At 36.2% G+C, this 17,571-nt stretch overlaps 1 protein-coding gene across 1 annotated transcript; it reads right to left on the bottom strand.

The window, feature by feature from the left end:
* Window positions 1-1,991: 1,991 nt before the first annotated feature.
* LOC133338144 (uncharacterized) lies at window positions 1,992-6,338 on the bottom strand (the record flags this gene model as incomplete). Its single annotated transcript, XM_061546329.1, has 3 exons — window positions 1,992-2,209; window positions 5,575-5,731; window positions 6,219-6,338. Coding segments are annotated over 3 exons (495 nt in total), but the record flags the coding sequence as incomplete, so codon positions are not given.
* Between the last annotated feature and the right edge of the window lie 11,233 nt (window positions 6,339-17,571).

The following is a 17,571-nucleotide window of genomic DNA, read 5'->3' as shown; positions in this document are numbered from 1 at the left end:
CTTTTTGTGCACGGCACACAGGATGCTGAGGTTCCAATCATTGGGCATGCTTTCCTCTAGACAAATTGTACTAATCAGCTGCTGCATGCTCCTTACCAGCAACTGACCACCCGTCTTGAATAGTTCAGCTTGTAACCCATCGGCACCTGCTGCATTATTATTCTTCAGCCGATTGATTGCTATTCTGACTTCATCTTGGCTAGGTGGTATACACTCTATACCATCATCTATTATTGGTTCTGAGATATCCTCTTCACCGCTACTATTTGATACCAGAAATTTTCCTTGGCACGCTGTCTGTATCTGTCACCAGGTTTCCTTCTTTATCTCTACAGGAGGATGTGCCTGCACCAAAGCATTCGATTTGGTGTTTTACCCGTTGGTAGAATTTTCGGACTTCATTCTGACTCCTGTACATCTCGATTGGCTCGAGTTCACGTTTTTCTTGTTCTTTCTTCTTTTTTTCTGAAAATACGTTTATCCAGTCTCCTTTTCTCCCGATAGTTCTCCATCGCATTACGTGTTGCTACTGTTCGCAGGGTTGCCGTATATGCTGCGTTTTTCAGATCAGTAGCATTCCGACACTCCTAATCGTACCACTGATTTCTTGATGGTGGTCTTTGGTACCCAAGTGTTGCTTTAGCTGCAGTTTGTAAGCAATTCTCTGCCATTGTGCTTCTATATTATTATCGGGACAAGGGGTGCTTTCGCCAAGCAGTTGGGTAATCAAGCAGTTTGCAGCTTTTCGACGTGGAGTTTCCGTGTTGTGTTAGATCGCACCAAGGGTGCGTACCTTGGCTGCCACAAGGTAATGGTCCGAATCGATATTCGCTCCCCGGGCTGATCGGACGTCTAAAACACTGGATGAATGCCTTCCGTCTATCACAACATGATCAATTTTATTTCTCGTTGTTCGATCGGGAGAAATCCAAGTGGCCTCGCGTATATCGACATGCTTGAATCGGGTGCTGCTAACTACCATGTTTTTTGCAGCCGCGAAGTCAATCAACCTTATGCCGTTGTCTGAAGTTTCTTCATGGAGGCTGAATTTTCCGACGGTGGGGCCAAAGATATTTTCCCTTCCGATTTTTGCATTAAAATCTCCTAGCAGAATTTTAATGTCATGGCCAGGGCAACGATCATATGCTGTTTCTAGGCGCTCGTAAAATATGTCTTTGGTCTGTTCATCTTTATCTTTGGTCGAAGCATGGACGTAGAAGAACTTCGCTTTAATACGGATTATAGAAATTCCTTCATCTACTGTAGTGAATCTGGAGACGAGGTATTTTATTCTCCTATTAACCATAAATCCGCAGCCAAATTCATGTCTCATTTCATGGCAGCTATAATACAGGGCGTAATCATCTGATTTACTTACGCCAGTCCCTTTCCATCGCATTTCCTGAAAGGCAATAATATCGGATTTGTACTTCTCGAGTACATACGCCAAGGCGAACACTGCGCCTGTTCTGTACAACGTGCGCACATTCCAAGTGCAGATTCGCATATCGTGGTCCTTTATACGTTTGCGGCGGTCGTCAACATTAGGTGGGTTTGGTTTTCTTTTTCTCTCTTTTTTACAGTAGGTTCAGTTTTCCGAGTGTGGCAATTTAAAAAAATGCACGCCTATATTAAGTCCCTAAAAAAGTATTTTTAAAAAATGCCTGAAAAAATTCCTTTAAAAAATCCACGCCCACTGGTAGTCCTTAAAAAAATATTTTTAAAAAATCCACGCCCGCTAGTAGTACCTGAAAACAAAATTTGAAAAAACCACGCCAGGGACTACCAATCCCATTACTGGTCATCAGTCAACCCAACAAAACTATTAAACACTTTGTAAATATGTATTAAATGTATTTATTTTTGTATGTATGTGTTTATATAACATTAACAAACTTAAAACTAAACATAACCTCAGGGATGGACATGGGATGGGATATCCCTCCCACCGTAAAATGCCTTTGTCCGCATGCTAATCCGCTTAGCCATAATTAAATCATTGGCAGTGGGACGTGCGGCAAAGGGTTACATTGTAGAGCAAAGTTTTTCGCCACATTACATGAACTATCATCCTGCCACATCTCCGGCGGGCAGTGCAGGAATGTTTCGGCATTTACACAACCATAAACCATGCTGGCATATGGAGAACAGCCTAAGCCATCGATTTTCGGATAACTTTTGATGCCTTTGGCCTGCATCGTGTTTTTGACTGTGAAAAAAAGTGACAAGAGAAAGGAAGGAGAATGGGAGATAAAAGGATACAAATGACAATTAGTTTTTTTCGATGTCGTTTTTAGGATCTATTTTACAAGGCTGTAAAAGAAAGCATGTGGGAATTGTTCGCATGTTGGTTTTTGCAGATAGTTCGAGTGGTTGGTTAGGACGACAAAATGTTTGGCAATTATCTTTAGAAATGAATGTTCTTCTGGTAAGTCTTTTGGGATGGATGGATAGATAGCTGTGAGTATGACTGTGACAATTTTCTAGATGAGCGCAGACGATATGGGTATTTGCATTGAGGAAATGTGGATATGCGAGGGAAAGGGGAATGTGAAAAATTTTATGATTGAACATATGCCCACAAAGGCTAAGAAGGAGGAGTATTTTAGGTCCCTGAAAAATATTCTTTAAAAAATCCACGAATAGTTTGGGCCTTAAAAAATATTCTTTAAAAAATCCACGAATAGTTTGGGTTTTAAAAAATATTCTTTAAAAAATCCACGAATAGTTTGGGCCCTTAAAAAAATATTCTTTAAAAAATCCTTGAAAAAATATTCTTTAAAAAATCCACGAATAGTTTGGGCCTTAAAAATATTCTTTAAAAAATCCACGAATAGTTTGGGCCTTAAAAAATATTCTTTAAAAAATCCACGAATAGTTTGGGCCTTAAAAAATATTCTTTAAAAAATCCACGAATAGTTTGGGCCTTAAAAAATATTCTTTAAAAAATCCACGAATAGTTTGGGCCTTAAAAAATATTCTTTAAAAAATCCACGAATAGTTTGGGCCTTAAAAAATATTCTTTAAAAAATCCACGAATAGTTTGGGCCCTTAAAAAAATATTCTTTAAAACATCCTTGAAAAAATATTCTTTAAAAAATCCACGCCTCTCATATAGGCCCTTGAAAAAATATTCTTTAAAAAATCCACGCCTCTCATATAGGCCCTTGAAAAAATATTCTTTAAAAAATCCACGCCTCTCATATAGGCCCTTGAAAAAATATTCTTTAAAAAATCCACGCCTCTCATATAGGCCCTTGAAAAAATATTCTTTAAAAAATCCACGCCTCTCATATAGGCCCTTGAAAAAATATTCTTTAAAAAATCCACGCCTCTCATATAGGCCCTTGAAAAAATATTCTTTAAAAAATCCACGCCTCTCATATAGGCCCTTGAAAAAATATTCTTTAAAAAATCCACGCCTCTCATATAGGCCCTTGAAAAAATATTCTTTAAAAAATCCACGCCTCTCATATAGGCCCTTGAAAAAATATTCTTTAAAAAACCCACGCCTTTATTAGACCCATGAAAAAATATCCAAAAAATCCACGCCTTTATTAGACCCTTGAAAAAAATATTCTTTAAAAAATCCACGCCTTTATTAGACCCTTGAAAAAATATCCAAAAAATCCACGCCTTTATTAGACCCTTGAAAAAAATATTCTTTAAAAAATCCACGCCTTTATTAGACCCTTGAAAAAATATTCTTTAAAAAATCCACGCCTTTATTAGACCCTTGAAAAAATATTCTTTAAAAAATCCACGCCTCTCATATAGGCCCTTGAAAAAATATTCTTTAAAAAACCCACGCCTTTATTAGACCCTTGAAAAAATATTCTTTAAAAAATCCACGCCTTTATTAGACCCTTGAAAAAATATTCTTTAAAAAATCCACGCCTTTATTAGACCCTTGAAAAAATATTCTTTAAAAAATCCACGCCTCATATAGGCCCTTGAAAAAATATTCTTTAAAAAATCCACGCCTTTATTAGACCCTAGAAAAAATATTCTTTAAAAAATCCACGCCTTTATTAGACCCTAGAAAAAATATTCTTTAAAAAATCCACGCCTTTATTAGACCCTAGAAAAAATATTCTTTAAAAAATCCACGCCTCATATAGGCCCTTGAAAAAATATTCTTTAAAAAATCCACACCTCATATAGGCCCTTGAAAAAATATTCTTTAAAAAATCCACGCCTCATATAGGCCCTTGAAAAAATATTCTTTAAAAAATCCACGCCTTTATTAGACCCTAGAAAAAATATTCTTTAAAAAATCCACGCCTTTATTAGACCCTAGAAAAAATATTCTTTAAAAAATCCACGCCTTTATTAGACCCTAGAAAAAATATTCTTTAAAAAATCCACGCCTTTATTAGACCCTAGAAAATATATTCTTTAAAAAATCCACGCCTCATATAGGCCCTTGAAAAAATATTCTTTAAAAAATTCACGTCTTTATTAGACCCTAGAAAAAATATTCTTTAAAAAATTCACGCCTCACATAGGCCCTTAAAAAAATATTCTTTAAAAAATCAACGCCTTTATTAGACCTCTCGCCTCTTATGGCCCTCGAAAAATATTCTTTTAAAAAACCACGCCTCTTATGGCCCTCGAAAAATATTCTTTTAAACATCCACGCCTCTTACGGCCCTCGAAAAATATTCTTTAAAAAATCCACACCTCATATAGGCCCTTGAAAAAATATTCTTTAAAAAATCCACGCCTCATATAGGCCCTTGAAAAAATATTCTTTAAAAAATCCACGCCTTTATTAGACCCTAGAAAAAATATTCTTTAAAAAATCCACGCCTTTATTAGACCCTAGAAAAAATATTCTTTAAAAAATCCACGCCTTTATTAGACCCTAGAAAATATATTCTTTAAAAAATCCACGCCTCATATAGGCCCTTGAAAAAATATTCTTTAAAAAATTCACGTCTTTATTAGACCCTAGAAAAAATATTCTTTAAAAAATTCACGCCTCACATAGGCCCTTGAAAAAATATTCTTTAAAAAATCCACGCCTTTATTAGACCTCTCGCCTCTTATGGCCCTCGAAAAATATTCTTTTAAAAAACCACGCCTCTTATGGCCCTCGAAAAATATTCTTTTAAACATCCACGCCTCTTACGGCCCTCGAAAAATATTCTTTTAAAAATCCACGCCTCTTATGGCCCTCGAAAAATATTCTTTAAATAATCCACGCCTCTTATGGCCTTGGAAAAATATTCTTTAAAAAATCCACGCCACTTATGGCCCTCGAAAAAATATTCTTTAAAAAATCCAGGCCTCTTTTGACCGTCGAAAAACTATTCTTTAAAAAATTCTCTCCTTGTTTGGGCCCTCAAAAATATTCTTTAAAAATCCAGGCCTTAATTCGATCCTGAAAAAATGTTATTTAGAAAGTCAATTTTGCCGACTATTCAAAGTCCTTCTTTCCATCACTAATCCATCAATCCGCATAACCCACATCAAAACGGCAATAAAACACACAAAATGAATATGACAATATTCCATATTACATCACACACACCAACACACATACATATACACACATATATTAATACATACTGTTGGCCATGCATGTCTGGAAGGATGTGACAATGGTCGGCACAATAATCTTATCACGTTGTTCGATGTTGTTTTGTAAAAAGTTTTGGACCGTGTCCATCTGAATATCGCCATTAATAAAGGCACCCGTTTCACGATAAATACATTCAGGATAGCACTGATCACGACATCGACGACGATGAAGATGATGATGGCATCACGCACGAATCCACACATACCCGGGCACATACACACATATATGATGGGTCATCAATGGTAATGTGTCGATGGGATTTGTAGAAAGGTCACGCAGGAATAAAAGGACAAATAAAATGAAACAACAACAGAAATGTACTATTAAGGATATGAATATTAAAGAAGGATTTCCATTTTGTTTTATAAATGATATCGTTTCTTTTTTTTTTTTTTTTGCAAATTTGCCAAATGGTTTTATTGGCCATTTTGTCGTTTATTGCTAGTTTTGTTACAAATAATAAATGAACTAGGCGATTTTCAGTAGAGATAACGCCAAATGGGCAGGATGGATATTCCGATGATGGATAATGTGTATGTGAATATGTTTAAAAATATTTATTATCAGGGTTAATAAGCCTTACGGAATGAATAGAGGATGTGAAAATATTTTTATGATGGTTCCTACTTACCACATGAGCATAGGCAGGATAGTTGGCATTATGCGATTTCAGTGACTTAACATGCTTGTGACATTTTTCCACAACAGGTCCCAGATTTATGTTCGGCAAACGGCAGCATTTGCTAATGTCCTGAAAAAATAAAAAAATATATATTGATACAGAATAGCAATTTGAAAAAAAAAAAAATATTTGAAAAAAATTTTCATTAAAAAATGCACGCCTAGGACCTAGAAAAATGTTCTTCCTTATTAGGACCAAAAAAAATCTATAAAAAATCAACGCCAAAATCCAGGCCTAATTAGGAACCAAACAAAAATTCATTAAAATATGCACGCCAAATAAGGACCCAGAAAAAAATTCTATAAAAAAAATCCACGCGTATCTAGGACCTAGAAAAAATATTCTTAAAAAAATCTTAATTGGTCCATTAAAATATTTAAAAAAAAATCCGCGCCTATCTAGGACCTTGAAAAAATATTTTTAAAAATCGAAGCCTCTTATAGACTTGCTTAGGTCCTTAAAAAATCTTCTTAAAGTTATTACTTACAAAGTTTTCAAATTTCGGTGGTTGTGAACAGTTGAAAGCTCCCATCATTCCATTGGTGGACGCAGCATCTGTTGTTGTTGTTGTTGTCTAATGAAAACGTTTAAATATAATTTTAATCACAGCACTTTTTTTAGGTCTCATCAAGTGGGACTTACAATTGTGAACAGGATAACTAAAACTAATTTTAAAATATTTTCATTCAATACGAAATTCACTTTCATAGCCATTGCAGCGATTTTTTGAAAATGTTCACTTTATTGCTCTGCTAATAATTCCGGTTATTGCAAAAATGATTGTAATTTTGAAAAGTATTTTTTATTTATATATGTGAGTAGTCGGAATTTGAAAAATTAATTCACCTGCCCCCACCGCTGCACCTTAGATAAATGGTCAAATAGCCAATTGGCCATATAACTAATATTGGTCGACATCAGTTGTTCATGGTCCAATGAATTGCCTCAATTTAAAAATTCTCACACACAAAAAAATATTTTGTGGGTATGTGTGATTGAACTGTTCCATCCACGATTTGATTTTGGGTAATTTTGGTCTATATTTATGTTCTAATAATTATTAGCAATTATTTTTTGGTATTTAAATAACAAAATTAAAAAAAAAGAATCATCATTGCCTCGTGGCTGGGGATCAACTACAATTTACTTCCTCCTACCATGACACCATGGCGGAAGGTATCAGAGGTTAATTGTGTTCATTTTGTATGAGGTTAGATATCACAATAATTTTATAAACACTTTGTTCCAAGGTCAATATCATCATCACCATCTCTGGGTCAATGGAATCATAAACGTGGTTGATAGTTCCAAGCTTTTAGTTAATGATTTCCTGTAGTTTTTCCGATGACCTCTATGAAAGTTTTTTGGCCTCTGGTTGTTTGTTTTGCTTTTGTTATTATTTTTTTCACTTTCATTTTCAACCAAAACATAGTAGTGATACACGGACAACAACAAACGTAATGGTCCATTGAAAATATTTTAGGGGTTCGAATAATTTTCGAAATATCTAGAATATTACTTACATACTTAGCTGGCTTGTGACAGAACTTTCGTTCCATAACCCGAGCTTAGAAAAGATTTCCAGGCGAGTCGGTCTTTTGCGCAGTTTTTCCGATTTGAAAGACCATTTTCGGCGATATTGTTTTCGACTTGATCTTTCCAACGTATTCTTGGCCTTCCCCTTCTGCGTGAACCATCAGCTGGTTCGCTTTTAAATGCCGTCTGGGCTGGGGCATCATCATCCATTCTCACAACATGACCTAGCCAATGTAGTCGCTGCAGCTCAATACGTCTAACAATGTCGATGTCCGAGGATAGCTGGTACAACTCATGGTTCATCCGACGGCGATATTCACCGTCAACGCAGATCGGCCCATAGATCTTTCGGAGAAATTTTCTCATCTGCTTGCGTAAGTACCCATGCGTCTTGTAGAGTGTGAGTTTGGTCTGGCGTGAGGTGGCCTTGCTTATGAGTTGCTTACTCAGACCGTAGAAGCATATGTTGGTCAATACTATCCTTCTCCTAATTTCAAAATTGATGTCATTAGTTTTATTTATGGCGGTACCAAAGTATATAAAATCTTTGGCCGCCTCGAAGCTGTAGTTCTCAAGTTCCACAGTTGGTCCGAGTCTACTGGTCGTCTTGCGCGTTGATGATGGTCTTCTCGCCGTTTACTGCCAGACCCACTTTGGCAGACTCCTTCTCCTTTTCTATTTGTTCAAAGGTGGCTGTTACCGCTCTCAATGTTCGACCCTTTATTACGATGTGATCGGCGTAGGCGAGTAACATGTGTTGTTTGGTGTACAGAGTGGCATTTCTGTTCACTTTTGCCTCTCGTATGACCTTTTCCAGCAGGATGTTAAAAAGGCCACACGACAAACAGTCACCTTGTCTGAATCCTCGTTTGGAATTAAAGGGCTCCGAGAGGTTCTTTCCGACCTTAACTGCTGATCTTGTGCCTGTTAAAGTTATCCTGCATAGCCGAATTAATTTTGCAGGAATGCCAAACACAGACATGGCTTTATACACCTCTGAACAGATAGGGCTGTCGAATGCGGCTTTATAGTCGGTGAATAGGTGGAATGTTTCGATGTGTTTTTCGTGTGTTTTTTCCAGGATTTGGCGCAGAGTGAAAATCTGGTCAATGGTGGATTTGCCAGGTTTGAAGTCGCAATGTCATTGACCATTGGCTTCAATCGTTCACATAGTAGGCTGGATAGCACTTTATATGCGATGAAAAAGATACTTATTCCTCTATAGTTGACACATATCGTCTTGTCTCCTTTTTTGTGCACGAGACACAGGATGCTGAGGTTCCAACCATTGGGCATGCATTCTTCTAGCCAAATTGTACTAATCAGCTGGTGCATGCTACTTACCAGCATCTGACCACCAGTCTTGAATAGTTCGGCTTGTAATCCATCGGCACCTGCTGCTTTAGTATTCCTTAACTGATTGATTGTTATTCTGACTTCATCTTGGCTAGGTGGTATACACTCTATACCGTCATCTATTATTGGTTCTGGGGTATCCACTTCACTGCTACTATTTGATACCAGAAGTTTTTCAAAATGCTCCTTCCAGATCCTCATCACGCTGTCTGTATCTATCACCAGGTTTCCTTCTTTATCTCAATAGGGGGATGTGCCTGCACCAAAGCTGTCGGTTTGGTGTTTTACCCGTTGGTAGAATTTGCGGACTTCATTCTGACTCCTGTACATCTCGATTTGCTCATGCTCACGTTTTTCTTGATCTTTCTTCTTTTTTCTGAAAATACGTTTCTCCTGTCTCATTTTCTCCCGATAGTTCTGCATCGCATTACGTGTTGCTACTGTCCGCAGGGTTGCCCTATACGCTGCGTTTTTTATATCAATAGCATTACGACGACACTCCTGATCGTACCACGGATTTCTTGATGGTGGTCTTTGGTACCCAAATGTTGCTTTTGCTGCAGTTTGTAGGGAGTGGGTAATTCTCTGTGCTTCTAAATTATTATCGGGACAAGGGTTGCTTTCGTCAAGCAGTTGGGTAAGTTGAGCGGAGTAGGCTTCTGCTATCTGTTGTGTTTCCAGCTTTTCGACGTCAAATTTCCGTGTTACATTAGATAGCACCTTTGCTGTTACATTAAGACGGGTGCGTACCTTGGCTGCCACAAGGTAATGGTCCGAATCGATATTCGCTCCATGGATCGATCAGACGTCTAAAACACTGGATGAATGCCTTCCGTCTATCACAACATGATCGATTTGATTTCTCGTTGTTCGATCGGGACAAATCCAAGTGGCCTTTAATAAAATCCTCGCCTTGTATGGGTACCTAAAAAGATGCTTTAATAAAATCCACGCCTTAAATGGCTTAAAAATATTCATTAAAAATCCTTGTTAAGAACCTTTCAAAATTTATTTGAAAGCCTTGTTTAGGTCCTTAAAAATTCATCTTTAAAATTTCCATCCTTGCTTTGGTCCTTGAAGAAATTTTCTATTTTCCTAGCAAATAATCCTTAAACACTTAGCACAATTTCAAATATTTAAAATATCTGAATTTCTATCACCAGTTTCTATTTGAAATTATTTTAATTTCCAAGCATTCATAAACAACATATTTACATTACAATTTAAACATTTATAAATTCAATTTTTGCATTTTTGTTGTTACAAAAATTACTTTCACATTTGTTATATTTTCAAATTCAAAAAAACTCCCCAAATATCCTCCCATGTCCCTTTCAGGATATTTGAACAGGTCTGGGCTATAAAAGTCTGAACATTTTGTTGCCTTCCTGGCGTTCGTCCTTCCATTACTGGTTGGCTGGTCTGTCGGTCGGTCGGATTCCTTCGGTTTTGTTTACTCATGACAAACATGAAATGTCAGTCAACAGTGATTACCGACCGGACGACATTTGTCCAAGTTTTCAGTATTTTTTATTCTTTTTTTATTTTGTATTCTGAAATACAAATATCCCCGTTGTAATGCTGGCAAAAGTGTTTATTTGCGAAAGGATTAAAAAGGAATAACATGTAGGACAACAAAAAAATACGAACATGTATATTATGAAAGGGGAATAAACAGGGGATGGTGGGCGGAGTGCTGTTTGTGAATTGTGTATAGAATTTTAAAATAGGGAGACGACTTTATTGTGAGTGATTTTCTTTTTGTTAATAAAATATGAAATTCAATTAAGGTACAATTTATACTAAAATAAGGAATTCTGAATAATTTTTCAAGGACAATGACATGCGTGGATTATTTCAAAGAATATATATATAAAGCGTGGATTTTTTAAAGACTATTTTTAGGCACCCATATAAGGCGTGGATTTTTTAAAGACTTTTTTAGGGCTAAACTATTTTTAAGCATCCATATAAGGCGTGGATTTTGTAAAGACTATTTTTAGGCATCCATATAAGGCGTGGATTTTTTAAAGACTATTTTTAGGCATCCATATAAGGCGTGGATTTTTTAAAGACTATTTTTAGGCATCCATATAAGGCGTGGATTTTTTAAAGACTATTTTTAGGCATCCATATAAGGCGTGGATTTTTTAAAGACTATTTTTAGGCATCCATATAAGGCGTGGATTTTTTAAAGACTATTTTTGGGCACCCACATATAAGGCGTGGATTTTTTAAAGACTATTTTTAGGCACCCACATATAAGGCGTGGATTTTTTAAAGACTATTTTTAGGCACCCACATATAAGGCGTGGATTTTTTAAAGACTATTTTTAGGCACCCACATATAAGGCGTGGATTTTTTAAAGACTATTTTTAGGCACCCACATATAAGGCGTGGATTTTTTAAAAGACTATTTTCAGGCATCCATATAAGGCGTGAATTTTTTAAAGACTATTTTTAGGCACCCACATATAAGGCGTGGATTTTTTAAAGACTATTTTTAGGCATCCATATAAGGCGTAGATTTTTTTAAAGACTATTTTTAGGCATCCACATAAGGCGTAGATTTTTTTAAAGACTATTTTTAGGCATCCACATAAGGCGTGGATTTTTTAAAGACTATTTTTAGGCATCCATATAAGGCGTAGATTTTTTTAAAGACTACTTTTAGGCATCCATATAAGGCGTGGATTTTTTAAAGACTACTTTTAGGCATCCATATAAGGCGTGGATTTTTTTCAGACTATTTTTAAGCATCCATATAAGGCGTGGATTTTTTAAAGACTATTTTTAGGCATCCATATAAGGCGTGGATTTTTTAAAGACTATTTTTAGGCATCCATATAAGGCGTGGATTTTTTAAAGACTATTTTTAGGCATCCATATAAGGCGTGGATTTTTTAAAGACTATTTTTAGGCATCCATATAAGGCGTGGATTTTTTAAAGACTATTTTTAGGCATCCATATAAGGCGTGGATTTTTTAAAGACTATTTTTAGGCATCCATATAAGGCGTGGATTTTTTAAAGACTATTTTTAGGCATCCATATAAGGCGTGGATTTTTTAAAGACTATTTTTAGGCATCCATATAAGGCGTGGATTTTTTAAAGACTATTTTTAGGCATCCATATAAGGCGTGGATTTTTTAAAGACTATTTTTAGGCATCCATATAAGGCGTGGATTTTTTAAAGACTATTTTTAGGCATCCATATAAGGCGTGGATTTTTTAAAGACTATTTTTAGGCATCCATATAAGGCGTGGATTTTTTAAAGACTATTTTTAGGCATCCATATAAGGCGTGGATTTTTTAAAGACTATTTTTAGGCATCCATATAAGGCGTGGATTTTTTAAAGACTATTTTTAGGCATCCATATAAGGCGTGGATTTTTTAAAGACTATTTTTAGGCATCCATATAAGGCGTGGATTTTTTAAAGACTATTTTTAGGCATCCATATAAGGCGTGGATTTTTTAAAGACTATTTTTGGGCATCCATATAAGGCGTGGATTTTTTAAAGACTATTTTTGGGCATCCATATAAGGCGTGGATTTTTTAAAGACTATTTTTGGGCATCCATATAAGGCGTGGATTTTTTAAAGACTATTTTTGGGCATCCATATAAGGCGTGGATTTTTTAAAGACTATTTTTGGGCATCCATATAAGGCGTGGATTTTTTAAAGACTATTTTTGGGCATCCATATAAGGCGTGGATTTTTTAAAGACTATTTTTGGGCATCCATATAAGGCGTGGATTTTTTAAAGACTATTTTTGGGCATCCATATAAGGCGTGGATTTTTTAAAGACTATTTTTGGGCATCCATATAAGGCGTGGATTTTTTAAAGACTATTTTTGGGCATCCATATAAGGCGTGGATTTTTTAAAGACTATTTTTGGGCATCCATATAAGGCGTGGATTTTTTAAAGACTATTTTTGGGCATCCATATAAGGCGTGGATTTTTTAAAGACTATTTTTGGGCATCCATATAAGGCGTGGATTTTTTAAAGACTATTTTTGGGCATCCATATAAGGCGTGGATTTTTTAAAGACTATTTTTGGGCATCCATATAAGGCGTGGATTTTTTAAAGACTATTTTTGGGCATCCATATAAGGCGTGGATTTTTTAAAGACTATTTTTGGGCATCCATATAAGGCGTGGATTTTTTAATATAAGATTTTTTAAAGACTATTTTTGGGCATCCATATAAGGCGTGGATTTTTTAAAGACTATTTTTGGGCATCCATATAAGGCGTGGATTTTTTAAAGACTATTTTTGGGCATCCATATAAGGCGTGGATTTTTTAAAGACTATTTTTGGGCATCCATATAAGGCGTGGATTTTTTAAAGACTATTTTTGGGCATCCATATAAGGCGTGGATTTTTTAAAGACTATTTTTGGGCATCCATATAAGGCGTGGATTTTTTAAAGACTATTTTTGGGCATCCATATAAGGCGTGGATTTTTTAAAGACTATTTATCCAAGGACTAATTTCCGCTACTCTTAACTATGCCATGTCATTACGTGTAATATCCTTAGTTGGCCTTAATGGCAAACTATTCTCCCACTTACCGTTGAATAGCTTTCCCATGATCCTTTAAAATCGGATTTGTATAACCGTTTTCTTAACTTGTTTGCTGAAACTAAATTACACACACATACGATATGCCTAAGCGGATTTCACGAGCTTATACAACGTTTCAATTACTCGCTCATGATTAAGTTTTACAACGAAGCTGATGCAGGAAACGGGGATAATTCAAATACTCTTAACAATGGATAGTTAGCAGCAGACTAGCAATCGAATGGATGTGTGTAACAAATTTAGTACAGCAGAATATATATCAGGAAATATTATAAAGAAGAAAGTGCTTAAAAAAGCATATCTAAAAATCTTGTTTAGGTCCTTAAAAATATTTGTTTAATAAATCTGCACTTATTAAGATCCTTTTTTTTGCTCTTCTCATATCATTTTCAAGGTCATGTCGATTCTAAATGCCATGCAATGAAACAACTAAATAAACATTTCATTGTCCTCCTATTTGGTTAGACATCCATCGATCACCATCAGCAGAATTGAAACATCAAAGTTGAAATAAGAAATGACACTTCGATTAAATAGGGATTCTGCAAAGGAACTTCGATATTGGCAAACAATTTATGTCCATCATCGTCATCTACCTCGGCCATGGCATTAGCCAGAGCTACAAAGTATGAACATTAAAAGGAGGACTCTGACAGGAGAATGATTGAAATGTAAAGGCCAAAGTCATTGACTTGTCGATGCAATTTAATGATTACGGAGGAGAAGGTATCACCGCCCTCATAAAAAACAGAACTCATCGTTAATAATTTAAGAGGAACTTTCCTAAGAAACAAAGGGCAAAAAGAATAAAAAAAATCAAGAAAGGTCGGTAACAAATTTAACTTTTTTGGAGAAACAATAAAACTAATAAACGAAGTAAGGAGTGCTGATAAAAAAGAGGAAAAACTAATGAACAATGATAACATCCTCTTGAAAATCACAACAATAGAGCAAAAACACATCCTGTAAAAAAAATGATATCCTTGAATATTGATGAACTACTTTATCAGCAGATGCTAACAAGAAGGAAAAACTCAAGCAAAGGAAATTGTTAAATCATTTAGTACCGTTATATCATTAATTTTCTCATTAGCACACGATGAAAAAATATCAGAAGAGGAAGAAGTAGCCAAAGGACCTGCAATGTCCACATGAAGGGGAAGGAGAACAATAACTGCAACACATTTTAATTAGCAATTGTTCCTTTAATTATCTGCACAGCAAGACTGCAGTGTCCTTCCTGCGGAGAGATGATGACAAAATCTTCTAATGTATGTCCTTTTATTGTGGTAAATATCAAAAAGGATATTTATTGTAAATTTTAAAATCCTTTTTTTGTGGCTGGGAAAATTACATCCTTTCTCAGTCTTCAAACCATTTTTGCTTTTGTGTCAAATACAGAATTCGATTTGCATATTTTAGCAGCACAGAAAAAATATCCCTTAAGTGACAAAACAGGAAAAATATTTTGACAGAGGTCACAACATTTTAGCATTTCAAAAAAAAAGTATTTCTAGGATTGCAATGTCCTTTCTTATGGTAAATATATTTGGTTGTCATGTAAATAGAAATCAAAAAAGTATTTCAGAGATCATCAAAGGATACATTCAATATACAAGGACGCCTAAGTCATCAGCGGATGAGGAGTTAAACAAAATGAAAAATATCCACACTTTAAAGAAGGAACTCTAGAATTAAAAGAATAATTTTTAAGGACCTAAAAAAGGATTTGATTTTTTTGAAGAATCATTTTTATGGACCTAAATTTAAAGAATTTTAAATTTAGGTTAGGATTAGGTATGATTTTTGATTGGCTTTAACATGGCGAAGTCCAGGCTTATTTTAGTCCCTCTTTCATCTTAATTGTGGACACTGAACTCCCCGTGATGCCACATGGGATCACCCGATGAAATAGTGAGCTTATATGTGCCGCGAGTTCACCCATAAAAACTATAAAAAATGGGTTGAGGCGTCGGGTTAGTTGCCCAAACTCGGAAAACCGAACCTACTATTAAAAAGCAAAGAAAAAGAAAACCAAATCCACCTAATGTTGACGAGACCCGCAAACGTATAAAGGACCACGAACTGCTAATCTGCACTTGGAATGTGCGCACGTTGTACAGGACAGGCGCAGTGTTCACTTTGGCGGATGTACTCAAGAAGTACAAAACCGAAAGAAAGGAAAGGCGTAAGTAAATCAGATGATTACGCCCTGTATTATAGCTGCCATGAAACGAGGCGTGAATTTGGCTGCGGATTTATGGTTAACAGGAGAAATAAAGACCTCGTCTCCAGATTCACTCCAGTAGATAAGCAAATTGCTATAACCCCTATAAAAGTGAAGTTCTTCTACATCAGTCTTATTTGTGCCCATGCTTCGACGGAAGACAAAGATGAACAGACCAAAGACATTTTTTTATGAGCGCCTAGAAACCGCATATGACCACTGCCCGCATATGACCACTGCGGCAGCAAAAAACATGGTAGTTAGCAGCACCAGATTCAAGCATCTCGATATACACAAGGCCACTTGGATTTCTCCCGATCGAACAACGAGAAATCAAATCGATCATGTTGTGATAGACGGAAGGCATTCATCCAGTGTTTTAGACGTCCGATCGATCCGAAGAGTGAATATCGGACCATTACCTTGTGGCAGCCAAGGTACGCACCCGTCTTAATATAGCATATAGCGAAGGTGCGATCTAATGTAACACGGAAATTTGACGTCGAAAAGCTTCAAACACAGGAGATAGCAGAAGCCTACTCCGCTCAACTTACCCAACTGCATGACGAAAGCACCCCTTGTCCCGATAATAATATAGAAGCACAACGGCAGAGAATCGCCTACAAACTGCAGCTAAAGCAACACTTGGGTACCAAAGACCACCATCAAGAAATCAGTGGTACGATCAGGAGTGTCGTAATACTACTGATATGAAAAACACAGCGTATAGGGCAACCCTGTGGACAGTAGCAGCACGTAATGCGATGGAGAGCTATCGGGACAAAAACGAAACGTACTTTCAGAAAAAAGAAGAAAGAACAAGAAAAACGTGAGCAAATCGAGATGTACAGGAGTCAGAATGAAGTCCGAAAATTGTACCAACGGGTAAAACACCAAACAGAAGGCTTTGGTGCAAGCACGTCCTCCTGTAGAAATTAAGAAGGAAACCTGGTGACAGATACAGACATCGTGCTGAGGATCTGGAAGGAGCATTTTGAAAAGCTCCTGGTATCAAATAGTATCAGTGAAGTGGATATCCCAGAACCAATAATAGATGATGGTATAGATAGTATACCACCTAGTCAAGATGAGGTCAGAATAGCAATCAATCGATGGTTTAGAAGCCGAACTATTCAAAACTGGTGGTCAGATGCTGTTAAGGAGCATGCACCTGCTGATTAGTACAATTTGGCTAGAGGAAAGCATGCCCAATGATTGGAACCTCAGCATCATGTGTCCCGTGCACAAAAAAGGAGACAAGACGATATATGCCAACTATAGAGGAATAAGTCTCCTTCCCATCGCATATAAAGTTCAAAAATATTTTTAAGGACCCTTTTTTTATTTACTTTCCATTCCTCATTAGGTCATTTGTAATCAGCTACTTTTTCTTTGTTACCAAATTCCGAATCTAATTGAAAGTGAAATTTAATCACTCACAAGTAAGTGGGCTATTTGACAAAACAAACCCACTATCCCGCCCTCCTGTTTTAGAGCATTAACGTCATTTGCATAATTGTTGTCGTCATTTAACTGCTGGTAGCAGAATTTACATATTTCTCAAAGGACGAATGCTACCAGCATTT

This window comes from Musca vetustissima, unplaced genomic scaffold (genome assembly GCF_032173495.1).
Source record: "Musca vetustissima isolate MV318-11 ecotype Yass unplaced genomic scaffold, APGP_CSIRO_Mvet_v1 utg439163, whole genome shotgun sequence".
Classification (NCBI taxonomy): domain Eukaryota; kingdom Metazoa; phylum Arthropoda; class Insecta; order Diptera; family Muscidae; genus Musca; species Musca vetustissima.
This window is presented reverse-complemented; position numbering and strand designations above follow the sequence as displayed.